We start from the raw sequence: 27,112 nt of genomic DNA, 5'->3' as shown, positions 1-27,112 counted from the left end.
AATCTTTGGAATACAATGACTGCTTGTCCTTTTTTGGAAAAATTAATTTATTAAAAAATATTTATTGAACTTCTACAATGAGCTACAAACTATTCTAGGTGCTAGGGACCTAGCAGGGGAAAATAGAAAGACCCATGCCCTCACAGAACTTACAGGGTCACATAGAGATCAAGTATTTAAGGTTCCATTTGAAAACAAGCAGTAATTCTTTGACTAAAATAGGAATCATTTCTATTGTTCTATTATTTCTGTTATTCACCCATAAAGAATTGAAAGTATGAAGCTTGAAGTTGGTGGCTCACACCTATAATTTCAGCTATTAGAAGGCTGAAATAAAGAGGGTCAAAATTTAAGGCCAGCCCGGGCAAAAAGTTTGTGAGATCCCATTTCAACCAATAGCGGGTGCCGTGGTGCATACCTGTCATCCCAGCTAGTGGGAAGCATAAATAGGTGGATCGAGGTCCAGGCTAGTCTGGACATAAAGTGAGACCCTATTTCAAAAATAACTAGAGCAAAAAGGGCGAGAGCTGCAGCTCAAGTGGTAGAGCGCTTGCCTAGCAAGCGTAAAGTCCTGAGTTCGAGTCCTGGTACAACCAAGAATTGAAAGTATGAAATCAATTTTTAGGGAACTAAATTCTGAATAGCCATTATGACTGCTTCAGTGGCCGAATACAGCCTCTAGAAACATATTCTCTATTTCTCAGTGTCTACCCAATAGGGTGAAAAGGTCATGTCCTGTGCTGTCATGCCCACCCTGCCAACATATTCCTGGAATTTGATAATAAACCAACAGTTTATTGGAATGTCTCATTGTTTTATGTTCTTCTTGACTCCCCTCATCTCCAGACTGTACCAACTGTCCAAAGCTGGGAAGTTGTGTGTTCCAGCTATGAATGTCAACGACTCAGTCACCAAACAGAAATTTGACAACCTCTACTGTTGCAGAGAGTCAATTCTTGATGGGTAATGTTTATGATCTTTGAGGTGAACTTGAGTTGTTACAGTTCTGATTTTTTGGTTTGGATTATTTCTGGAAATGATTTATATGGCACCCCTGGATCTATCACACCCAATATTTTATAACCCAGAGCTACATTGCTATTGCAAGAAAATTGATTTCACTCAAGAAATGAGACTAGCTCCTATCTATAGATAGAGTTCTTATTTTGTGAACCTGTCAGGCCTGTGAGTCATCAACTAAAGTCGGCATAGAGATTATTTGGAAAAATGTTCTTGGTGATCCTATTCCAGGCCATGTTACATGCTCTGTTGATATCATATAATTCTTTTTTAAAATCAGGATATATTAACTGTACTAAGGAATTTTATTGTGATACTTGCATACATTTAAGTCTGACAAAATCCATTTTAATATATACTGAATACTATCTTCTTCTACCACTCACTTTAGGAAGACCCCATGTATTAGTCAGCTTTTGTTACTGTAACAAATGCCTGAGATAATCAACTTTTGAAAAGAAAGTGTTTATTTTGGCTCATAGTTTTCAGTCTATGGTCAGTTGGCCCTATTGCTTTTGGGCCTGTGGTGAGGCAGCACACCATGATGTACTGCACACATAACACATGTGATGTAGTCAAGCTGCTTACCTCGTGGGCATGAAAGAAGAGAGTAAGAACATGGGTCAGGATCCCACTATCCCCTTCAAGGACATGCCCCCAGTGTCTGAAGACCCCCCCACTATGTCTTACCTCTTAAAGTTAACATTACCTCCCAATGGTGCCAAGTCCCCAATAGCATGGGGACAAAAACTTTAACACATGGACTTTTAGGGGAACATTAAAGGTCCAAACTAAATGAAACCATTAAGATTACATTATAATATTGCCAAGTCAAATAATTTCAGTCATGTATAGGTTAATGGAAAAGTGAAGAAGAGTTCTAGTGACCACATTACTAACCAGTCTGAATCTCAGTTTACTGGGTGATGACCCCACAGGCACTGGAGCCAGAAAGGCCTTGATTTAAATACTGGCTCCAGGCAGACGGTGGCTCAGACCTATAATCCCAGCTACTTAAGAAGCAGAGATAGGAGGACCAAGATTCAGGGGTTTGGGTGTGGGTCAAGTAGTAAAGTACCTGCCTAGCCCAGTTATTCCAAAGAAGCCAGATAGGATTTTCAGATTGTAAAGTAGACAGTGTTACAGGAACTCTTCTTGAGAGACTTGGCATGAGTCTTACATAGCTCCAGATAGCCCTTACCTGCAATGTTTCGTGGCTGAGGTCTTTTCTGTCCTTTATCTTTGAACCTTGAGGCTCATCTAGGCCTCTAAGATCATAGGGAAATCACTGCCTAACTGGACTCTATCCATGTCTTAGCCTAGCTGTCATTTGCAGAGTATCAGTATTGATAAAGTTTCCATTCTACTACCGTCATTTGTAGTCAGAGAGAGAAGTTACCTTCCTTTGGGAAGAGAGTAGAGGCTTAAGGAGGGTGGTCAAAGCAGAGGAGACTCAAAATACAACCTCTTGATTCTCCTTGCTGTGCTACCCATTGCAAGACCACACTCCTAAACCATGACTTCCATATATAATAGGTAGCCCAGCCAGACTTACTTTTCACTCAACAAGAATCACCTCTGCACTTAGCTGGGTGCCAATGGCTCACACCTGTAATCCTGTCTACTTGGTAGGCTGACATTGGGAGGATCACAGTTCAAAGCTAGCCCAGGCAAATAGTTGATGAGACCTTATCTCCAAAATAACCAGAGCAAAATGGACTGGAGGTTGGCTCAAGCAGTAGAGCACCTGCTTTGCAAACCTGAAGCCCTGAGTTCAAACCCCAGTCCCATCAAAAAAAAAAAAAGAATTACCTGTGCATTTAACAAGCTTTGATGGGGCGCATATCGTTATATTAGTTCCTACAGGTGAAATTGCCAAATCATTTAAAAAAAAAAAAAGGATTCCTGGAGCTGGGTGTGTAGCTCAGTTGTAGAGTGCTTGCCTAGCATACAGAAGGCCCTGGTTTATCCTTAGCAACAGAAAGAAAGGAAAAGGAAAAAAGATGCCTACTTTGTTTTTGGAAACAAAATGTTTTTGGAACATTTAAAGACTTTTCAACAGAAGTAGGAGATAGAGTTAAAAGACTTGCAAATATTTGGAGGAACTGTGTATCTCAAAATAGTCTGGATTTTAGTTGAAAACTTTTTTTTGCCCAGCCCAGGATTCCAAGAGAGAGGAATCTCATTATATCCAAAGAGAAGTCAGAAATCACTCCTGTCAGTTCTTCCAAGAAACCCTGGAAGCAGTGAGGATCAGTTTCATAGAAAATCAGATAGATAGAATATGTCTGAGATGGAGTCAGCCCCAGAAAACACACTGTCTCATAAGGTCAGTGTTGGCGTTTTTCAAAGCTCTCCATACTGAATTAATATAGAACCCACTGGACATTCTGGACATACTAAATGTGTTACTTACATTATTATATTTTATGTCATCTTTCTAAACAAATAAGTAGAATAATATTTCCATTAAGCCAGAACTTTGTCACATCCTTAAATAAAATTACTCTGTTTTCTTGTTTATAGCTTTTCTTTGTTTCCAAACATTATATATTCAAAGTATTATATAAGTGTATGCTGGTTTTATGTTTGCAAGTTACTATGTAATCTACATCTGCTTTCCTTCTGCACTACTCCCAAAAGAAGGGGAGAAAAGGGAAAAAACGCTTACAAATAGAACTGATTGGATGAAAAAGAGAGAGAAAATATGTATTTTATTCAACATTTAATGAAACCACAGAATAGACCCAATCTAACCTCCAGGAAGAGACAAGATTTTTTTTTTTTTCCTGACCTAATGATTTTTTTCTCCTAGACTTAAAAGGACAACAGACATGATGTTTGGTGGAAAGCAAGTGGTGGTCTGTGGCTATGGAGAGGTAAAGTTTAACCTTTCACTTAATAGGTGTTTAAAATGTATTTTGCTGAAATATTCTAAAATTTTCTGTAAATGCAAATGTAAGAGTACATTCATGTACTACTTTAGATGGGGAGGAAAAAACCTTTAGGAGGTCCTCTGATTAAAGTACAGCCTTTTCCCTTTTTATTTTTGTCATTTTTCAAGTTGATTTTCTGACTTCTTGCAGCACCACTGTTTGTGATGTTCTTTTAGCTTATGTTTTGATTATACATCGTGAGTGTGGGTGTTCTTATGCATATGAATGTGCTCAGGAGGGGCAGAGATTTGTTTATGAACTGCGTTTATTTGTTTTTCTCCTTTTTTTCCCTAAGCAGGAATCTATTCAGTGAAGTTCCTTTGGAGGTGGAAAGGAAGGTGCACTTTTCCTTATTGTGTACTCTCTCCCTTGTCAGGTGGGGAAGGGATGTTGTGCTGCTCTGAAGGCTATGGGTTCCATTGTGTACGTAACTGAGATTGACCCAATCTGTGCCCTGCAAGCCTGGTAAGCATGCAAAGGAAGACCTACTTCCTTCTTGAGCGCTGTCTCACGTGCCATCTTGAGCGCTGTCTCACGTGCCATCTTGGAGCTGTCTCCAAAGACTAACCTGAGTAATGCCACGCCATATCTTTAAGAGGCCCAGATCCTGAGAGAAGCTGCCTTAACTCTTAAATTTCTGCCTTTTAAAAGTCACAGAGCTCAGCTGTGAGAGAAGCTAAAGTTTGGTATTCCTGTGGAAATAGAAACAAGGAATGCTTTGAGCCAAAGAATAGCCCCTTAACTTCTCCAAATGTAATCCCTGCCCTTTTGGAAAAAAAAAATGATAAAAAGGAGAGCAGGGAATAGGAGTATGGGTCAGTGCTAGAGCATGTGTTTAGCGTGTGCAAGTCCTTAGGTTTTATTCCTAGCACCAAAAAAAAAAAAAGTATGAAAGAAGAAAAATGGCTGGTCTTCCGATATGATACACTGAAAAGAACTCTTCCGTGGCATTCTTTCCAAAAAATGTATCAGTTGAATCTAATCATAAGGAAACATCAGACAAATTCAAATTAGGAGTTAAAATATGCTAACTTTTTTTTGTTGTTTGGTTTGGTTTTTTAGTTTTTTGAGACAGTTTCACTGTGTACCTCAATCTGTCCTTGAACTTGCAACCCTCCTCCCCTAGTGCTAGGAGTACAGGCATGCATCAGCATACTCAACTAAAATCTACTAACTCTTTTTTTCTTTTATTTTGTGGTAGTTCTTGGGGTTGAAATTGGGGACTCATACTTGCTAAGCAAGTGCTCTACCATTTGAGCAACTCCTCCAGCCCTTTTTTGCATTGGTTATTTTTGAGATAGGTTCTCACTTAATGTCCATGCCAGCCTGGATTGCAACCCTCTTATTTTCACATAGGTGAGATGACAGATGCGCACCACCACACCCAGCCATTGACTGAGATGGGGTTTTGTAAATTTTTGCTGGCCTCAAACTATGATCTTCCCAATTTCCACCTCCCAAATATCTAGAATTATAGACTTGTACCATTGCATCTGTCTTAAATTCTGCTGATTCTTGAGTGAAGGGTATGTGGGGATTTGTTTGTACTTTGTGTGTGTGTATGTGTGTGTGTGTGTGTGTGTGTGTGTGGTACTGGGGTTTGAACTCAGTGCCTTGTGCTTGTTATGCAGGCGCTCTACCACTTGAGCCAAGTCCCCAGCCCATTTGTACTATTCTTAAGTTTTAAATGATTCCAGAATTAAAAGTTAAAAAAAGAATAGTTCCTTTCTCATCTCTAAAATGTAGATTATCATACCTCCTCAAAGGGTTATGAGAGTTAAGTAATAACTATTATATATTATCATACATTCCATAATACATACAAAATAAGGCTCAGAGCTGCTGTCACAAAATAGATGCTCACTAAATGGTAGATATTTTTAAATTATCTCTCTCCATGCTCAGCAGGAATGGGAAACACTGCTGTTGCTATAAACTGCTAGAGTCCAGTTGTCTATAGCCTGCATACCCCACACAGTCTTTACCAGTAATCCTACAGTAAAATGTCTCCACCATAGAATAAGGATGGCATAAAGCCATTTCCCTCTGTCCTTCCATTTCTCACATATCTGAGCCATAGCCCACAGGTGTCCCCAACAGAGTTGCTGGCTATTTCTGAGCCAGAGCTTCAGTACACAAGGGGAGCCATCACCCATCTATTACTTTCAAGGTTTATTATAGAAACCTGAACATGATACTGATTGCAGTACAGTTCAGATTATCTTACAGCTGCGAACTGATAACTTGCAATGTATTATGTACCCTGCTGTGTGCCGAGAATGAATAAGATGAATAGATGACTGAGACAAAGCCCTGCTTTTAGAAAACAGCCACATAACCACTGTGCAGTGCAGTAAATGCTGTCATGGAGGCAAACATGCTGTAGCGCAAAGGAGAAAGACCTAAAAGAAGAACAAGGCAGGGTAGACAGAGATGTCAGTAAAGTTGTCGTGAAACTTGTACGTGTTTTCTTTCTTTTTTTTTTTTTTTTTTTTTTTTTTTGCTATACCGGTATTTGAACTCAGGGTCTTCACCTTGAGCTACTCCACCAGCCCTATTTTTGTAAAGGGTTTTTCAAGATAGGGTCTCATGAACTATTTGCCCAAGCTGGCTTCACACTTTTTGTGATCCTCCTGATCTCTGCCTCCTGAGTAGCTAGGATTATAGGCATGAGCCACCAGCACCCAGCTTGAAACTTGTACATGTTTTCGTAGTTTGAATGTATGTGCCAGGTGCAAAGAACAAGTTACTAATCTCTGAGGAAGAGGCTAGCACAACATAGTTAAGAAACTGTGAATATTTGAGTGTGGCTGGCAGATAGGATAGATTTGGAGGAGTGGTAATATCTGAGGTAGAAATCATTTGCCAATATAGTCATATGTCTATATAAGTATTTAGGTCTTATCTTAAAGACAAGCAGTCTCACTGAAGAATTTTAAGTAAGAAAGAGACTTGTTTCAATTTGCTTTTAGAGAGATCACTCAGCAAAGTGATTTTAAGAGACTAAACCTAGAGGCAATGAGATTGAGCCAAGAGCTATGCAATAATATAGCCAATAAGCAATAAGACCTAAACTTAAGCAAGGCCAGCATGTATGGAGAAGAGAGGACAGATTGAAGAACCTTTCAAGGAATTAAGAAAATAGAATCAACCAGATTTGGTGACAACTTCAATTAGGGAGAGGCAATAAGCTCTGTAAGACTGTAGGACAATCTAGTTATTTGGCTTATACAGTGGGGGCTGAACAGTGTGGATCAGGATAGAAGATATATAGGAAATATATGGGGATGGGGAGTATGGAGAAGATAATGAGTTTATCTTCAAACGCAGTGAGTTTTAGATCTTTCTAGGACATCCGTGAGCAACTATCCAGTGCATAATTTGATCCTTAACTATGAGGCTTCAAAGATCTAAGTTAAAGATAGAAATATGCAAGTTAGTTGCCTACCAGTGGTCATTTACAACCAAGGGGAGGGTGTGAATGAGTACTGAATGAATAAAGAAGAGTCCAGAACAGAACCTTACATAGCACCAATATTTAAAGGTTGGCTGAGGTCAATCTTTAAAAGTACAAAAGGACTGGGGATATAGCTCAGTGGTAGCACACTTGCCCAGCATGCACAAGGCCCTGGGTTTGACCACTAGCACCACTTCCCCCAAAAAAAGAGGTGGGGGAAGTTTGAGAAAAACCTAGAGAGAGAAGTATCATACATGAACTCCGAAGTGCATAGAGTTTTAAGAAGGCAAATAATGTTTAATGTGGCAGAAGAAATCAAGTAGTATAGGAATCTAAGAAAGAGGGGTAGGACATGGCTCCAGCACTTGCCTTGCAAGCATGAGACCCTGAGTTCAAACCCTAGTAGCACAGCAAAAAAAAGTCCAAGAAAGATTTTTTTTTTTTTTTGTGGTATTGGGGTTTGAACTCAGGGCCTATACCTTGAGCCACTTCACCAGCTCTTTTTTGTGATGGGTTTTTTGAAATAAGGTCTCTCAAACTATTTCTCTGGGTTGACTTCAAACTGCAGTCTTCCTGATCTCTACCTCCTGAGTAGCTAGGATTATAGGCGTGAGCCACCAGTGCCCAGCTAAGATTTTTGGTTTTGATACTGAGATTATTATTGATCTGGGGAGAGCAGTTTCAGTGGGGTAGTTGACTCCCTAGAATGAGGATGAGATAAGTTCCATTGATGCCGCGGAACATTTTATTTCAATTTAAAAAAATGGTTTGGATTTTTCACTGATAAGAATAATCCAGCTATCTCAAGAAATGACATATATTCACCAAAGGAACTTTGTTGGTAATAGCTTTTGAGGTCCTGCAGCAAAACCTCACCTGCCTATTTAGGTTAATTGATTGTACTTTATTTCTACAGTATGGATGGATTTCGACTGGTGAAATTAAATGAGGTCATCCGACAAGTGGACATTGTTATTACCTGTACAGGTATGACTGTGACATATTAAATGGGGTGTCATTTGGTAATTATTTCATGGAGTGTATTAGTTAGATTTTGTGTTGCTATAACAAAACATCTGACAAAGAAGGAATGAAAACTTTGTTTTGCTCATGGCTTCAAAAGTTTCAGTCCAACATGGTGGGGAGAGCATGGCAGCGCAAAGCAACTCATATCATGGTGGTCAGAAAGCAGAGAGAGCATGCATGTGCTCTTAGGCTTTGCCCTTTTTTACTTTTATCCCATCTAGGCTCCCAGCCTATGAGATGATACCACAGACATTCAGAGCTGATCTTCCCACTTTGGTAATTCTCTGTGGAAACAACCATCACAGACACTTTCATCATCCCCAAAAGAAACTCTGTATCATAAGTGGTATTCCATGTTCTATCCTTCACTTTCCTCTAGCCCTAGTGAACCACTGATCTTTCTATATAGATTTGCATATTCTGGAAATTTCATATAAGTGGAATCATAATATATGGTCTTTGTGACTGACTTCTTTTACTTAACATGACATTTTTAAGGCCTGTCATGATAAAATGAGTTAGTACTTCGTTTTTTTTTTATTATTGAATAGTATTCCATTGAATTTCTATACCACATTTTATTTACCCATTCATCAGTTGATGGGCATTTGGATTGGTTTCACTTTTTGGGATATCATAAATAATGTTGCTATGAACATTGTATACAAGTTTTTGTGTGAACATAAATTTTTAGTTCTCTTGGATATATACACAGGATTAGAATTGCTGGGTCATATAGTATAAACTCTGCTTTTAATATTTTGAGGAATTTCCAAGCTTTTACAGTCCCACCAACAATGCATATGAGGGTTCTAATTTCTCTGCATCTTCACTAACACTTGTTACTGTGTTTCTTTTATTATTTTTCTTTTATTATTTATTATTTATTATTATTTTATTATTTATGTTTTCTTTTGTTATTGCCATCCCAGTGAGTATAAAGTGATATCTAATTGTGGTTTTGATTTACATTTCCCTAATAAATGTTAAGCATTTTTTTCATATGCTTGTTGACCATTTATGTATCTTATCTGGCGTAGCTAGGGGCATGTCTTAAGTGGTAGAACACATGCCTAGTAAACTTAATGCCCTGAGTTCAAACCCCAGAACCACCCATTTCTTCTTCTTTGAAGAAATGTCTTCAGATCCTTTGTTCATTATTTGTCTTTTTACTATTGAGTTGTAAGAGTCACTTATTTATTCTGAATACAAATATCCCTTTTCATTATATGATTTGCAAATATTTTGTCCCATTCTTGTGGGTTGCATTCACTTTCTTAGTGGTATCATTGGCAACACCAAAACTTTTCATTTCACTGGAGTCCAGTGTATATTTTTTTCCTCTGGTTACCTATACATAAAGCATTATGTCTAAGTAAACTATTGCCCCACTCAAGGGCACAAAGATTTATTCCTATGTTCTTCTAAGAGTTTTATACGTTTTGCTCTTACATTTAGGTCTATCATTCATTTGGAGTTAACTTTCATGGATCGTGGAAGGTAGGGATCCAGTGTCATTCCTTTTCATGTTGATATCTCTTCGGTTTTTAAGGTAACAAGAATGTGGTAACCAGAGAGCACTTGGATCGAATGAAGAATAGCTGCATCGTTTGTAACATGGGACATTCCAACACAGAAATTGATGTGGTAAGATCATTATTGGTCATAACTGGGGCACTTTTAACTCTTTCTCTCCTTCCCAAGAAATATACTGAAAGAAGGAGCAGTGTCATCAGCCATCCTAACATGACTATCCTGACAGAGTTGTCCACGTCTATTCACTTACTAGCTTGATAGCCTATACTTGTGGGTAATATGCAGCTTCTTTATCTCAGCTTAATCATTTGAAATGATTATCCTAAAAGCTTGGGATATAACTCAGTGGTAGATCATTTGCCTAGCATACACAAGGCCCTGCATTCAATTCCCAGCACTGCAAAAAAAAAAAAAGATTGTATTCTTCTGTCCAAGCTTGATACCTAATCATAATGTAAACTATATCTCTTTATGTTTATAATTGAGAGGTGGATAAACTAAATAAAACACAAGATGAAATGAATGTGAGTCAGAATAGTAGCCAGTATTTTGGGTATGTTTGATTTTACACATGGAAAGGTCAAGGGAGAGAGATCTGTGGGGTGAGATGAATGCATGCTCTGAGATTGACTGTGTCTGTCAAATACTGCCGTTTCTGCTTTCCTAACCCTATTTCATTGGGCTAGGTCTCCCATTCATGTATTTTCCAAAGCATAGTAATTGGGTCTGTAGGTGTCAATCAATCCAATGCTATTGTGTTCCTCAAAAATTAGACAAGCTATCACTTTAGATCTCTAATTTGCTTATATTGACCCTAAAATTTCCCAATCCAACATAGCATGTGGTCCTAATAAGTTGCCCAAGTAACAGTTAATAAAAGGGCAATTTATTTCTTTACAGACTTACCAAAGTATCTCTCAATATGACTTTGACTCTGTCTTAAGTTTTTATGGCATTTTTATAGCACAGCTGTCTTTCTTTCTGAATAACTGGCTCAACCATAGCATGCTTTCATCTCCACTGAGGGCTGCTGTGATTGAGCTTCAGCATTGCCAGGTAAGGATCAGTTGATAGAATGAGAGCCAACTGGTTGGATATCTGTTTTACATGGTTTCTCTTTTTAACACTGTGTTCTAGGGTTTTATTATTAAAACAAAACAAAAAACAGGTGACAGGAGCTGGAGATGTAGCTTAGTAGTAGAGTTCTTACTTAGCACATGGGAAGTCCCAGGTTCAATCCCTAGTACCACAAAAATAAATAAATAAGTAAAATAAGCTGGCAGGTTGGGAGTAGTGGTACATGCCTGTAATTGCAACACACAGGAGGCGGGAACATCTCAAGTTGAGACTAGCCTAGGCTATATAGCAAGACCCTGTCTCAAAAACAAAGCTATCAAAACAACCTACTAAAGCCTATTTCTGCTCTGCATGTCTGAGTGGCATGCCCCAGACTCTGTCTTCCGCTATAGTTTGCTTATAATTCATAATCTACTGTAGCTGTTGGTTGATTCCTAGTATCCCCCCCTTAATTTTCACTTACATGCCATGCTTCCCCTTTGCTAAATGGCCCAAGATAAGGGAAGGAGGGGAGGGATTTCCCTTCTAAAGCCTCAAGAAGCTCTTAAATAAAAATAAAACAAATAGAAAAATGCTATCATACACTTTTTATAATTTTTTTTTTTGACAGTACTAGGTATTGAACTCACGACCTTGCACTTGCTAGGCAGGTGCTCTACCACTTGAGCCAGTCTGGCCTGGACTGCAATCCTCTTGTTTGTGCTTTCATATATAGATGGAATGACTGGTATGTGCCATCGTGCCCAATTACTATTGGTTGAGACTGGGTCCCTCTGTGATCTTTTTGCTCTGGTTGGCCTCAAATGGTGATCCTCCCAATCTCTGCCTTCCAAGTAGCTAGGATTACAGGCTTAAACCACCATACCCAGCATACCTTTTATATTCTTTATCTCATTTCATCCTCTTGACCACTTAACTTTCAACTAGTAAACTAAGAAATTAAATACATTGTCAACCAATTGATTCAAAGTGAAAACCAAGCACAGAATTCAGGTGTTTTGACTCCTAGCCTACTTTTGCTTTGTTTTGGTTTGTTTTCCAATATGGTGTATTACTATCCCCCTCTGACTTGACTTGTATATTAGCCTTAGCTTCAATTCATAATGGTAATTGCTCCTTCCGAGGCAGACCAGACATAAGTTATTTCCAGGACAAAGGCCAGAAGACCATTTATCTTCCATCACAAATATTTTTGTATGATTGCTGTATTTCAGTTTTTGTTCTAGGTGCTTAGAGTCAGTGAACACAGCAGGCAAAAATTCCTGCCCTCGTGGTGTTTATATTTTAATGAGAAGAAAGACAATATAATAATAAATAAAATTCATAGTATATTAGAAGGTGAAAGCACCATAGAAAAAAGCAAAAGTAGAGCATGGCAAAGGAAATCTAGCTTTGGATTGTAATTTTAAATAGAAGGATCGAGCTGTGAGCCTCATTAAGAAGGTGATACTAATCACCTTCTTAAGCAGAAGGAATTAGCCATGTAGATTTTTAGATGAAGAGCATTTTAAGCAAAGAAAACAGCCAGTACACATGTCCTAAGCCAGGAAGTTGCCTATGTATTTGAGGAAGAACAAGGAGACCAGTGTACTTGGCACAGAATGAACTTGGGGCAGGAAAGAATGGAGGATGAAATCAGCGAGGTAACAGGCCAGATCTCTTAGGGCCTTACTGCCCATCCTAAGAACTCATTATCTTCTGAGAGAAACAGGGAGCTGTTGTAGCTTATTTTACTTATTTATAACAATCTGACTTAGGTTTTGGTTTTTGCTTGTTCATTTGTTTTGTTTTTATTTTTTGAGACAGCAAAAAACACTCAGCTTCCAGAGTGTTAGGATTATAGGCATGCATCACCACAGCCACCTCTGACTTAATTTTAGTACAATGATTTTTATTTTAAAAGGATCATAATTGCTGATATGTTAAGACTAGACTTAGTTTTGCAAGTATTGCTTGATAAATGCCCATATCTCTATGACATGAGTCAAGAGCCATCTCTCATTTCTCTGAATTCTGTTTGGCAGAAGGTATATGACAAAATTACATGATCCAGAAAGGGAGGTGCTGAGAGGGCTTTTGAAAAGTTAAATTATCAACCTTTGGTGGTAGTGTCACAGGACATGTAAAATGAAATTTAAGGAAATAGCAAACTCAACTACAGTTGAAACCAGAATGTTCATTCATGATTTGTCAAATGTATACTAAATACTTTCTCTGCTCCAGGTCAAGTACTAATTGGCTGAAGAAATAGCAGTGAACAGCAGCCTACCTCTTGTTGGTTTATATTCTAGTGTGGGAGACAGATAAAAATAAATAGACAGTTATTGTCCATGCATAATATTGAAGAACAAAAGTAAGGTGAGGACATTGATGGTACTATTTTAGTTGGAATAGTTAAGGAAAGTATCTTTGAGGACATAAGAGTTGGAAAAACACCAGAACAAAATGAAAGTGTGAGCCACCTGAACATTATATTCAGAGAGAATGGTGAACTAGGATTGTGGCTCAGTGGTAGAGCATTTACCTAGCATATACAAGGCCCTGGGGTCAGTCCCCAGCACTAGAGGTGAGGTAGATAATCCTGAGAGAATGGTAGATAAAAGACTGTTATTCTGTGTTTGAATAACAGAAAAGAAGCCATGGTAGCAGGAACAGGATTGGCAATGGGATGAAAATAGAGGCAGCTCAAGAAAGTAGTGGGCTATGCAGAGCTTCATAGGATGGGTATAAGGCCTTTAGATTTTCTTCTGAGTAGGAAGGAAGCCATTGGATGGTTTTGAGCAAATGAGTGGCACAATATATCTGACGTTTTTAAAAATTACTCACTTCGGGAGCTTGACTAGGAATAACAGTATTTCTAAGGATAAAGGCAGTGAAGGTGATAAGCGATATGTTGTTACCAATGGATTTGCCAAGTGGACTGGGTATAAAGTTTAAGAAAAAGGATAGTCACAGTGATGTGGTGTAGGAAAAATTGCTGTTTTTAGTAGTCAGAAATCTATAGTTTTACCTAAACCTTAAGATATTGCCTACTACATACTTAAGAAGGACTAGCTCTTGAAAAGTTAGCTATTTAGAAAGCAGCATTTTATTCTAAGAAATACATTTTTTTTTTTTTTTGCCGGGTGTGGGGTGGGGGGTAGGGTGGTTGCTGATGCTGGGGTTTGAACCCAGGCCAGCATGTACTAAGCACAAGCTCTATCTGAGCTACACCTCCAGTCCCCAGTTGGTTGTCTTTAAGAGAGAGTCCTATAAAACTGTGCCAAACATAAGGTAGGAACTACTTTCTTGAGGAGTGTGGCTATCAAATAGACCTTCATAGTCTGGTCATTGGAGCTCCCTGGAAAGTGGTAGAAATAAGTTAACCAAATTTCTCTTTAACCCCACTTTTAAACTGTCTTTCAAGATCTTTTCCTGCATCATAGCCATTCCAGTGCTCTAGTAAACTGCCTTTACTCACCATTGATCATTTTCTTATGTTCATAAAAAGTTTCCTTTCCTTGATTCCACTATAGCTTGCTTTCTTCTCTAGGAATACTTCTTAAGACAAGAGACTCTGTTCATGTTGTCAGCTCTTTGCTCCCAGTCACCAAGATTGCTTTCCTGTGGAATATTAAGGACATGAAACGCTAAAAATCTGAAATAATTGAAGTCTCATCTCAATAAAAAAATCCAGTGTTACCAAGGAGTTTCTCTTGGCTTTATCTGACCATTCCCCTTCATGTGGTATTTCCAAAGGCTAATGGATTTACCTTTTATACTCTTAACTTTCCCAAATGGTCCATTTGCTTAAATTATTTCTAACTACTCACAGTGTTTATCTATAAATTAAAAAAAATTTTTTTTCCTCATTTTGTAGTGCTGGGGATCAAATCTAGGGCCTCGTGCATGCTAGGCAAATGCTCTACCACTGAGCTACATCCCAAACCTCTTAATCTTTTTTTTTTTAAGTTGCATAATAGTCCATTGTATGGAGCTGTCCTGATTTACTTAGCCATTCCCTTGTTGATTTACACTTTTTGGTATTACTAATAATGGTAAATTTAACATTCTTGGGCATTTACATTTCTGAACTTAAGCAAGTATCTCTATAGGAGTCCTAGAAGTACAATTAATTGGTCAAAGACTAGGTACATATTAAATTTTGCTAGCTACTGCCAAATTGCTCTCTAGAAAGATTGAACCAATTTATGAAACTTGATATCTCAAGAAGTTTTATTTATGTTTCCCATCTACATAATAAATGGTCAGACCATGAATACAGTTCTGAAAACACTGAAATATAATTATGTCTGTCTTTCCCACTAGATTGGTACTGCCTCAAGGAGAGGAAACATTTTTTTTTTTTTTTGCAGTACTGGGGCTTTAACTCAGGGCCTACACTTTGAGGCACTCCACTAGCGCTTTTTTTTGTGATGGGTGTTTTTGAGATAGGGTCTTACGAACTGTTTGCCCAGGCTGGCTTCAAACTTCTGTCTTCGCGATCTCTGCATCCTGAGTCACTAAGATAACAGCCGTGGGCCACCAGCACCTGACCCTTGAATTTTTAACATTAGTTGAGTACTCCATTATATGTTGAGATACAACCTGGGGATCAAAAACGAAAAGATACTGTCCCTTTCCATAAATTTCTCACATTCTAGTAAAGGAATCTACAAGTCTCATCTATATTTATGTCCTTTACTACAATTCCTAGAATATGGTATGTGCTCAATAAATGATTAGTATGTAGCTAAAACTGTTTCTCTTTATTTATCTTAAAACTGATATTTGGCAAAATTTAAAAAATTTTATCAAATGAACCAATGGTCAGTTTTGGAATGAGCTTCCTTTCTATTTCAGGCATTGCCTATTGGAAGAAGAAAATAGTTGTCTTAAGACTAACCCCCCCATGACGACTGTTATTTGATTCCTGCTGTTAACAAACTTGTTACTAAACTTTTTTCTTGTTCTCTGAATATACAATATACAGAAATGGAAGGAGGGTGAGCTATTAGGACCTTTACTCTACCATTAAGCATTCCTTTAAAGGCTACCTCACATTTGCACTCAGGTCACAAAGCTTCTGTTAACTTTAGGATGAACTACCTTACTGAGAAGGTGGAACCTGGGACAATGGGACATGAGGGCCGACCCTTTGGACCCCAGCATGCTATGTTTAGGACATTCAGCCTTGTCCAGCTAATCTCACTCAGCTCTGGTCCTCCTTTCTTTCTGTGTCTCTAGCACTTATGTGTATTCAGTTTGCACTGTTACTAGTTTTCACTCATTTTGCATGTTGCTTTGTAAGTATTTTTCTCTCACATATGTATTGTTTTGCGTCCCCAACTAAAGTATGATCTTTTTGAAGGCAGAAACCATGCCTTTGGTTTCTTTTGTATTTCCCATAGCACCTTTTACTGTGCTCCAGCAGAGAGTGGGCGTACAGTATATGTTGTGGAATGACATCCTGAGTGATCCCTCCCTGGCTTGGCCTAAGATTAAATTCCTTGAAATGGAACAATCCTAACCAACCCAGGACAGGTATTCCCCATCTGGCATGTTGGTTGCTCCTTTCGACTTGCTATTTGAAATGGCTCCCTTCAACATCTTTCTGCCTCCATCATGGGACTTGCCGTGGCTAATAATATTCTCGATGCATGTGTTCCAGGCAAGTCTGCGGACACCAGAACTGACCTGGGAACGAGTGAGATCCCAAGTTGACCATGTAATATGGCCTGATGGCAAGAGGATAGTACTGTTGGCAGAGGTAAGACTAAGGCTGAGGTTGGCCAGAGACACTCCTGACAAGGGTGACTGCAGCACCCAGCTCCCTTCCTCATGTTCCTTTCAACTCTTCTTTAGTACAAGTTTAGCTACTTTACCAATGAATTTTACTTCTAATTGTGAAAGGTCTTTTCATTTAGCAATTAAGAAACTATTTTGATTCCTCACTTTTCACCAATTATCTTGTCTCTCCATGTCACTCTCCAGGTTGAGTCAGACAGTAACTGTTACTGTGGAAAGAATTAACAGATAGAGCTAGTGCCACTTTGAGTGATACTTGCAAAGAGATAATATCATTTGTAGGGTGGTTTAATCAGGAAGCACAAAGTAGGTATTCCTGACTTTAACTCAGACCTGTCTTAGGCAAGTTCTAGGAAAGTCATGTCTTTGCTAAGAGTCCCTGTTTTTGAATGTTCATTCCCCTGGATTGAGCCAGCTGTATAGTAGGTACCCAGCTACATATTGATTGCTTAATTGATATTGCCCTATACTGACTTCTTCTACCTCCATTTTTTTTTTTTTTGGTGGCCCTGAGGTTTGAACTCGGTCTTACGCTTGCTAAGCAGGTGCTCTACCACTTGAGCCACTCCACCAGCCCTACCTCCAACTTCTTCTTAGCTTTCATTCCAGCAGCCTTCTCTGTCAGTGTTTGACCACTTTCCTATCTTGAAGGCTTCTCTTGCCTAGTCCCAGATTCCTTACTGCTGTGACTGATGTTCCCTGTTCTTACCATGAACCTTTTCCTATAGGGAAAGATGCCAAAATAACAGTAATACTTTTTCTTGGGCTTTGATTTTCAGTTTTCTTTTGTTTTTTTATATAAAGAAACTGAATGTCTTTATCTAGGGGCCCATAAAGTTAGGCTTAGGTTTCCTTACTGTTCTTTTCACCTTTCCCTTGCATAGCTCATCTTTTCAAATACCTTAGGACATCTACCATGAGACCAAATTATTTCTTTACAAGGAAGTAGTTTGTATGGAGAGGGGACGGGCAGGTTGTTAAATGTGCATTAATAGCGTTAATGTCAGCCCACTGTCTAGTTGCCCTGGGAGGTTCCACTTAACAATTTTAATGACAAAAGCAAACAGCACAAATGTTTTTGGCTATACAGTTAAACAACAATGGTAGTCAGGGGGTTGGGGATTTAGCTCAGTGGAAGAGCGCTTGCCTGGCAAGTGCAAGGCCCTGAGTTCACTACCCAGCACTGAAAACAAAAAAAAAGGAAAAAATAGAAAAAAAAAAAAGCAAAACAAAAATGGTAGTCAGCTTCCTAGGAAACAAAAGTAAGAAAGGGTAGCATGGAGTCAGTTTCTACCTCTTCTCTTACCTGAATCACCCACTCAATTTAAGGATGCCCTTAAATTCAGGAAAGAGGAACTGAGGAATAAACACAAAAATCATCACAGCTTCCTAAATCCATTGATATCTCCCCTTCCACCCTGGAGAGATCACTCCTGGGCTTGAGTAGGTCATTGTCTAGTATTGTCTTTAAGGGAATATCAGTCCTCAGAAGGAAGATATTTTCGTATAGAGAATGAGTGGAAAAATTCAAGTGAAGTATACCTTCCTTGGCATAAGCCTCAGTGTCATGCTACTACATTCCTTTTTACATAATCCCAGAATTGTTTAGCTAGAATCTTCATATTTTCTAGAATTTTCAGTGACTTCATCACAACATCAGTTAACTCCAAAGAAGACATACAAATGGCCAATAGGTAGATAAAAAAAGTGCTCAATATCACTAATCTTCAGGGAAGATTAAAACTACAATGAGATGTTATCTTACTCAGTAAGAGTGGCTATTATCCAAAAGACACTTGTTATCCAAAAGATAACAAGTGTTGGTGAGGATGTGAAGAAAAGGGAACCCTCAGACACTGTTGGTGGGATTTAAATTAGTATAGCCATTATGGAAAACAGGAGGTTCCTCAAAAAAATTAAAAAAACAGCTGGGTACCACTGGTTCATGCCTGTAATCCTAGATATTTGGGAGGCTGAGATCAGCAGGATCACAGTTCAAGGCTAGCCCGGGCAAATAGTTCATGAGACCCATCTCCAAAATAACTGAGCAAAATGTACTAGAGGTGTGGCTTAAGCAGTAGAGTGCCTGCTTTGCAAGCACGAAGCCCTGAGTTCAAACTCCAATCCCACCAAAAAGAAAAAAAATTACAGACAGAATCAGCTTGTGATCTAGCAATCCCACTCCCATGCATATATCCAAAGGAAATAAAATCAGTATGTGAAATAGATATCTGCACTCCCTTGTTAATTGCAGTATTATTCACAGTAGCGACAATCACAGGAAATGAATTCATTGCCACAGAGACACACGTACACACACGCAGAGACAGAAATGCAGACACAAACATACACGTGCACACATGCACGCAAACAGATGTGCATAGGAGGACCCAATGCTGTGGCTGGCAGCCAAGTGGGCCAAAATGATGGGGCCCTGGCCTGCTGGGCCAAGAAATGAAAATGGCTGAAGTGTTTTTCAGCTGATAAATGGATAAAAAGAATATGGGACACATACATAATGGAATACTACTCAGCCAGAAAGATGAAATCCTGTCATTTGAGACAACATGGATGGAACTGGAGATTATTGTGTTAAGTGAAATAAACCAGGCACAACAAGACAAGCACTGCATGAACTCAATCATATGTGGCATAAATCTCAAAGAAGTGGAGGATAGAATGAATGGTGGTTGCTAGAGGCTGGGGACTGCATGGTAGAGAGGAGTTGAGAAGGTTGATCAGTGGATATTAACTTACAGTTGGATAGAAGCAAGAAATTGTGGCATGCTATTGCACAGTACAGTGACTATTCAGAACAGATGTGTTCTGTACATTTCAAAAAAGTAGAAGAAAGGATTTTGAATAAAGAAGTGATAAACGTTTGAGGAGACAGATAGTGTTTACCCTGATTTAAACATAACACATACATACACTGAAACATCACAGGGCACTCCAGAAATAGTACAGTTTTGTTTTTATGTGTCACTTAAAAATGAATTTTAGATAAAAAATTAAAAATACTTAAAAGAATAAAATAAATATTAGTTCATTCCTATTTAACAACTGTTTTTGTCCAGCAGTGTTAGTTGGGAAGGGTTTAGAAAATGACAGTTGTGGTCTTGCCTCCTTCCTCAAAGGCCAGAGACTGTCCTAACCCTCATGTCTTCACCTTTGTTCACCAGGGCCGTCTGCTGAACCTAAGCTGCTCCACAGTGCCTACATTCGTGCTCTCAATCACTGCTACTACTCAGGTACCACCTTCAGAGTGGTCGAGAGCATGTCCCCCAGTAGCTGGCTTTCACTTGGTGGGTAGGCTGCTGTTGATGGCATATCAGCATCTGTGTCTCTGCTTTTCTAGGCTCTCGCCTTGATAGAGCTTTACAATGCTCCTGAGGGCCGCTATAAGCAAGATGTCTACCTGTTGCCCAAGAAAATGGGTAAGCTCCTACTCTTCCTTCCCCATTCTTACCAAAGTAGTTCAGAGTCAGAGACTAAAGAAAGCTTGAGGACATTAGCTTCTTATGGGTAGAATAAAAAAGATACCTTTATCTTAAAAAGTAGGAGATAGAATCCTTATATTCCATCCCTAGTTGATTTATCAGGCTTTCCACAGAAGTTTACCTTAGTGAAGTTCTGACATTTTCCTGTGATTTAGCTTACCTGCCTGTGAATTTTTTTGTATTTACTTCACTTTAATTTTTGAAATAGGGGCTTGCTATATAGTCCAGTCTAGCCTCAAACTCATGATTATCCTACCTCAGCATCCCAAGAGCTGGAATTATATTATAGCTGGAATTATAATTCATGCCTGGTGTGCCTATGAATTTTAAGGACTTTTCAATCTTAAAATGTCTTATATGCAAGAATCTAAAGGGCTGGTGGAGTGGCTCAAGCGGTACAGCGCCTACCTAGCAAGTGTGAGGCCCTGAGTTCAAACCCCAGAACCACCACCAAAAAAAAAAAAAAAAAAAGAATCTAAAGGAAAAACAAATTCCCAAGAGAGAATATCATCTCCTTGCCTGTAGCATCTGACTTATTCTAGTTCTAGGATGCTACACAGCCCCTTCTTTTGCACTACCACCTAACATTGCTAACCCCATTGTTTCAAAACGAAGAGACTCTGAATAGCTCTGGTGAAGAGTTTAGTTATGTGGGTATTTGGTATAAGAGAAACATTAACCTCTCTTAAATTTTAAAGAGCCTGCACCTGAATGATAGTGTGTTTATAAACTCAGGCAAAGATCAGGGAATAAATGAGCTTCTGATTTTGTTTCAGCAACTGTTAGAAGTTGATACATTTTCCCTTTAATAGACAATTTGGAAGGATATAACAGGTGTATAATCTGAGTGTATAATGAAGTTGGAAATACAAATACATGAGGAAATGAATAAGTACAGTATATTTTGATAATAGAATATAAACAGAAATCCATAAGAAGTTAAGAACTAAAAGAAATGGTATTGTATCCTTCTTATTTTCCCAATTTCCTCAAGTATTAGTTTTTCTGAGTGACTCAAAGTATACTGAAGCTTCCCATTTTTTAGCTTCCCCACTGTCCCATTCTTTCTATTAGACCCTAAGACATTTGTTTCTTTTGTTTTGGCAGTACTGGGGTTTGAACTCAGGGCTTTGCACTTGCTAGGCAGGCATTCTTAAGGCTTGAGCCATACCTCCAGTCTGAAGACCTATTGTTTCTTTCATCTCTGGGAAGGAAAGTTTCAAGGCTGAAAGAGTAAGGAAGAATGTTTTGACTTTGAAAGACACTAGCTTGAAACTAAGGCAACTATTCCTGAGAATTAAGGGCCCATGAGCAAAAGTCAAGCATTTTTCACTCAGCTCCAGGAATTAGAACATGTCTTCCAGCTTTCTAAGGCCTAGTTTGAGGAGCCAAATGGAGGCATGAATGCTTATACCAGGACTTCTATGGTGTATTCCAGATGAGTATGTGGCAAGCCTACACCTACCAACCTTTGATGCCCACCTGACAGAGCTGACAGATGAACAGGCCAAGTATCTGGGACTCAACAAGAATGGGCCTTTCAAGCCTAATTACTACAGGTGCCTTTGGTTCCCCAGAAATCTGGGAATCCTGGGGCACAAAGAGCTTCCTGCACTGGAATTGGTCTTTGCATCACTCCCCAATCCCAACACATGCATGTACATGGACTCAGAAAAATCAACCCACTATCCCTTTGTGCCACCTCCAAAAGATTCTCTTGAGATCTTCTACAAACATTTGTGTTCCCCTTCCCCAAAAAATAATGGCCTTTTTCACTGATCTGAAAAAGAACCTCAATTATCTGTGCTCACCCTATACTCCAGAAAATCCTCTGCCTCCCTTTCCACCTTTACATAGGCTGTTCATGTTCCAACATGATAACATCAGTCTCATCTTTCTTTTTCCCTCCAGGTATTAAGTTCTTGTAACTCAAGCCAGAAGTTTTAAGGAATAGAACTCCAAGCCTTTTCTCCACTACTATCCAAGAAAGAACCCAGCAAGCTGTTTCTCCAATCAGAGCTGCCCGCCGTGCTCACCCTGTGTATTAGGTTATTTATTTATTAAAATCTAGAATCCTGTGCCTGTAGCTTTGGCCCAGAGTGTGCTTACTGCTCCGAGGGCCAAGAGAGCCACAGAGGACAGGCTGAGGAAGGAAAAAAATGTGGTAACCATTCCTAGTGCATAATTCACATCATTGTTTATGGACAAAATCCTCAGCAATGGTCATTTTTCTCCTTTCCAGGCTCAGGAGTTAGTTCAGGAATCCCAGACTCCTTATTCTTTGGAGTTCTCTGGAATAAATTTTCAGAAGCTGCCTTTCTCAGCTTTGGTCCTTACCCCCAGGTGAGGCCTTTTGAAAGCTACTGAATTAACATGGCCTGGGTTCCCAGCCTTGACCATCACTATCACTGCCTTCTTTAGAAAAGGCTAGCTTAAAAGGAGTGTTCAGGTCTTGCAGACTGCACCAAGAACTCAGTTGTGCCTGTGTCTGTGCCTACTGGGGTCTCCTTCCTTCTTAAATATCTATGTCCATTTTAATGCTTCTGGTTCCAAGGGGGATGTTCCTCCGTGACCGCCTCACAGCTCTAGTGCCTGTCACATATTTGTTTGCTGTGTTTCTAACCCCACCAACCCCTGCTCAGGAAGTAGCGTACCACTCCACTGAGGCCCATAGTTTTGCTTCCTTGTCATTTAATTGGATATTTCCCAGGAAGCCCCCTCCAGACTGTCTCAGAAAAGGAAGATCTGTTGTAGAATACTGCTTCCTGAAATTTCCTCTTACTTTCTGAAACTGAGCTGAAAAAGTCATTCTTTGCCAGGAATTTGGAGGTTTAAGGCTTTGGAAATGGTACAGGTCTTTCAGGCACACAGCTTGACAACTGAAAGAAAGCAGGTATGTTTATTTGTTTCCCAGGAAAGACTGCAGCTTGGCTGGCTGAGAAATAAAAAGATGACACTGTAAACTGTACCCAGATGATCAAGGCTAGTCTGACTAATTTGAACATTCATCTCTTTGACCATTTGCATTGATGAAAGTGAGATCTGCGATTTGATCTGTGTGTGTCTTCACTGCTGGCATATCTTTATGATCTGACCTCTTCCCATTAAGGATTCTGTTTCAGAGGTAGTTTCTTGAGTAACTCCAACATAAAATAAAGTTGGTAATGTGAGCAGCATGACATTTTATGTCTTACTCAAGTTGGATTCAGGCCAGGCATAGTGGCTCATGCCTATAATCCTAGTTACTTGAGAAGCTGAGATCAGGAGGCTGGCAGTTTGAGGCTAACCCTGGCAAAAAGTTCATGAAATCCCATCTCAACCATTGTCTGGCTGTGGAGGGTGTGCACCTGTCATCCCAGCTACATGGGCAAGCAAATAGGAGACTCATGGTCCAGGCTGGCCTGGGCAGAAAGTGGATCCTGTCTCAAAAGTAACCAAAAAGGGCTGGTGGAGTAGCTCAAATAGGAGAATGCCTGCCTACCAAGCATTAGGCCCTGAGTTCAAACTCCAGTACTGCCAAAAAAATAAAAAAAGAGTTGAATTCTTTTTGGAGACTGACTTGCTGGTTTCTAGGTTTGCATTGGGACCAGATTGGTTCTAAGAGTTAAAACTTGGAGTGATCCTAGCAATCAAATCAAATGGCTGGCTGGTTACCACAGCCAATCCTATTTAATGGGCTCATGTTTTGGGGTTTTTTTCCCCCCCTTTTTGTCTCATGCTGTTCTGCCTCAGAGTCTCAAGATCATGGTGACCCAAAGAAACACAAGACCACCCAGAGTCACTATAACCTTCCCATCCTAATCCTCCTCTTCTGCCTCCACACTGTCCAACTTTCTCTGGTCTTCATGTATACCCTCCAGGCTAGTCTGGAAGTGGCCTTAATTTTGGAGATAGGGAGGTAGAACTTGGGTAAATGGGCCTTTGCTTCACAAAATCTGGTTCTTCAGAGGCCATATGTCTCAACAGTACTGGGCAAGTGTCATATACATGACTGTATTCTGTTTTATAAGGAACACCATAAATGCTGCTCATTTCTTTTGCTTGCCCAATTTGAATTTTTGTATTAATTAATTGGGTCTCTTTAGTAAAAGATTCAGGTCTTTATACTTCATCTTATGTACAGAGCAGATTCCATTAGGCAGATATCTGGACTGTAGCCTATTATGTTCTTAGACCAAAAATCATAAGCTGCTGTTTCTCAGTAAAGCCCTCCTCTCTGCAGGGCTTACTGTGAGTAGAAAGTTGAAGAGTGTACTCTGCCACACCACAGTGAAGAGACCTACTCAAATAGAAAAGGAGCCACACGGGCTTCTAGGTTAGGTTGCCAGTGTTGCTGCCTATGGTGAGTTATTGCCTCTGAGTTTCAGATAACCTCTCTCCCTCTCTTTCTGGGGACCCTGTGTCATCAACCATTAAAAATAATGAGATCCAGGTCTCTAGGTTCTATCTTAGTGTTGGAATCTGATCATTATTCCTTCTACCTTTAGAATCAGAGCAAATCCTCTAATCTTTTGCCATAGATGCATCCTAGCTATCAGGAGGCAGGGGAAAGAAGACTAATTATCACTTTGTATGTGGCCCTGGCCCATGGGAATACATATCACTTTATCAACAATGAATTTGTTCTAGTTTCAAAGTCTTTTTGCCTTCTTAATGGAACTACACAGCTTCCTTTTAAAGGAAATGCATCTAGATCACAGCTACTCAGGAGGCAGAGATCAGGAGGCTCACAGTTCAAGGCCAGCCCAGTCAAAAAGTTAGCAAGACCATTTTAATAAGTAAGCCAAGCATGATGTTATCTTCTGTAATCCCTACTATGTGGAAGGCATAGGTAGGAGGATTGCAGTTCAAGGCCAGCCTGAATAAAAAGCACGAGACCCTATCTGAAAAATAACTAAAGCAAAAAGGGCTGAGGGTATTGCTCAAGTGGTAAGGCTCTGAGTTTAGATCCCCAGTACTGCCCCCCACCCAAAAAAAAAAAAAACGTCTAGTCTACTTTCCCTCTGCCCTACCACCTCCCCATCCTACCCTCCCTTCTTCCTTCCCATATGAGCACGGCTCCCCATGACCACACACTCCTGCAAAGCTTTTTTGCTGCTTAGCTTTTCTCTGAACAGATCTGAAATTGCTGCTCCTGTGGTTTTCTCAAAATTAACTTTGTCATGGTTTTAAAAAAATCAAAATGCATTGTTGCATTAAGCTTTTTTAATAAAGGAAAAATATGGAAAGAAAATAGGCAACACCAGCAAATTATATGTGGATAAGTCCTAAACTATATATACATATATATATAAATAATCTAGTTCTCATTATCTTCTTACTAAAAGGAACAGAACCTCTAAGGATCACCATTTCTGAGAAGCTCTTGGAAATCTTTATGTCTAAGTGATTGTATTAGATCAGCAATAATGACTATGTAATCTCAAAAGATAAATAAAATATTCTTAAAATGGATTCTTGTCCTAAGAGTATTGCTTGCTTTATCAAGTAGGAATCCAGAGATGAGAGATCTCTAAGTCTTTCTATAGGACAAGGATGTGAAAAGCTAGAAGCACTTACCAATAGGCCATTGTCTTGAGACTTTCCTTGCCTGCTGGGCCACTCTTCTAGTAAATACCTGTCCCTCTCCCCCCTTGACACACACCCTAGCTATGTATGGAAAGAACATGCCTTCTGAGAAGCACTACCCTAGGGCTCAGTTAATGTATGTACAGAAACTAAAGTGTGGTTGTAGAGTCCTCCAAGCCGTCTGGGTTCTGCCCTTAGCTAGAGCACAGGAGTCAACATCCCTGTTGTTTGGGACCAAAGGACTCAGCCACCCAGGACCTGACTACATCTAGCCAAAGGGAAGAAAGAAAGGATTTAGGCAAAGGTTTGTCTTTAAATCAGCTTATCTGAATCAGTAATGCCAGTGAATCCAATTGCCTGTTGTTTCTCAACTACCACTAGCTTTCAAAGAGCCACCTTCCTTAGCTAACCTAAACTAGCCCCACGTACCACTGAGATGTTCTCTTCCTATCAGAATCGTCTGTCACTTCGACTTCTGCTTCGTTAAACTAAAGCCACAGGGTTAGAAGAGTCTGGGCAGTTTAATGACTCAAAGCTGGTGCCACTGCAGTTAAGAGGAAAACGCTGCAGCTAGCAATGAAGTCCAGAGGCCAGTGGGCAGGATTCATTCCTCTCTAGCAGGGCTTAATCTTTGTGAAGGATGGAAACCTGTGTGCTGGGTTTTAGTTTGGGAGTCACAGGGTCAGTCCAAAGTGCCCACTGCTGTAAGTGCTATGGGTACTGTGGAAAGAGCTTAGACTTTAAGTCAGGCCAGTTTGGGTTTGAATCCCAGTGCTGCCGTGTACATATTGTAACTTAGCCAAGTTATATAACCAGTCAGAGCTTCAGCTTTCTTGTCTGTGAAATGGATAATGCTATCTCCTGGGGTAAAGATTTAATGGCTTGTTGTATTAAATACACTGCTTACAGAGACTGGCACACAATGCTTACTGCATAAGCAGCAATTCCATGTCTCATACTCCCTGTAGCCTCCATTGCACTATTACACCCACACGTGCCTCTGTAGGAAAGGACGGTGTTCTATCCTTTTTCTACTGTATTATCCTAGCTGCCTAATATCCTCGAAAACAAAGTGCTTTAAGGTTTCATCTTATTTTTAAGCTGTTTCAGGAGCAGACACTATTTAATGAAGTATTTTGACCTCTGTGGATTAGTGTTTAAATGAGAAAGAGGATATGCTTGATCCTGATAATTATACCTATTTA

The 27,112-nt window shown here is 39.5% G+C and overlaps 1 protein-coding gene across 11 annotated transcripts in view; it reads left to right on the top strand.

The window, feature by feature from the left end:
* The window catches only part of Ahcyl2 (adenosylhomocysteinase like 2), a 174,793-nt gene extending 149,000 nt beyond the window's left edge, over positions 1-25,793 (top strand). For all 11 annotated transcript variants that reach the window (XM_074063435.1, XM_074063425.1, XM_074063471.1 and 8 more), the window contains 10 exons: positions 847-963; positions 3,836-3,899; positions 4,333-4,421; positions 8,330-8,400; positions 9,992-10,086; positions 16,703-16,801; positions 20,022-20,090; positions 20,198-20,276; positions 21,778-21,898; positions 22,251-25,793. In XM_074063435.1, the coding sequence (XP_073919536.1) occupies positions 847-963; positions 3,836-3,899; positions 4,333-4,421; positions 8,330-8,400; positions 9,992-10,086; positions 16,703-16,801; positions 20,022-20,090; positions 20,198-20,276; positions 21,778-21,898; positions 22,251-22,257 (811 nt within the window). In that variant the 3' untranslated portion in view covers positions 22,258-25,793. The remainder of the gene's footprint in view (positions 1-846; positions 964-3,835; positions 3,900-4,332; positions 4,422-8,329; positions 8,401-9,991; positions 10,087-16,702; positions 16,802-20,021; positions 20,091-20,197; positions 20,277-21,777; positions 21,899-22,250) is intronic.
* Positions 25,794-27,112: the final 1,319 nt, after the last annotated feature.

This window comes from Castor canadensis, chromosome 2 (assembly GCF_047511655.1).
Source record: "Castor canadensis chromosome 2, mCasCan1.hap1v2, whole genome shotgun sequence".
Taxonomy (NCBI): Eukaryota; Metazoa; Chordata; class Mammalia; order Rodentia; family Castoridae; genus Castor; species Castor canadensis.
The sequence above is the reverse complement of the archived record's forward strand: the minus strand, read 5'-3'. Positions and strand labels throughout refer to the sequence as shown.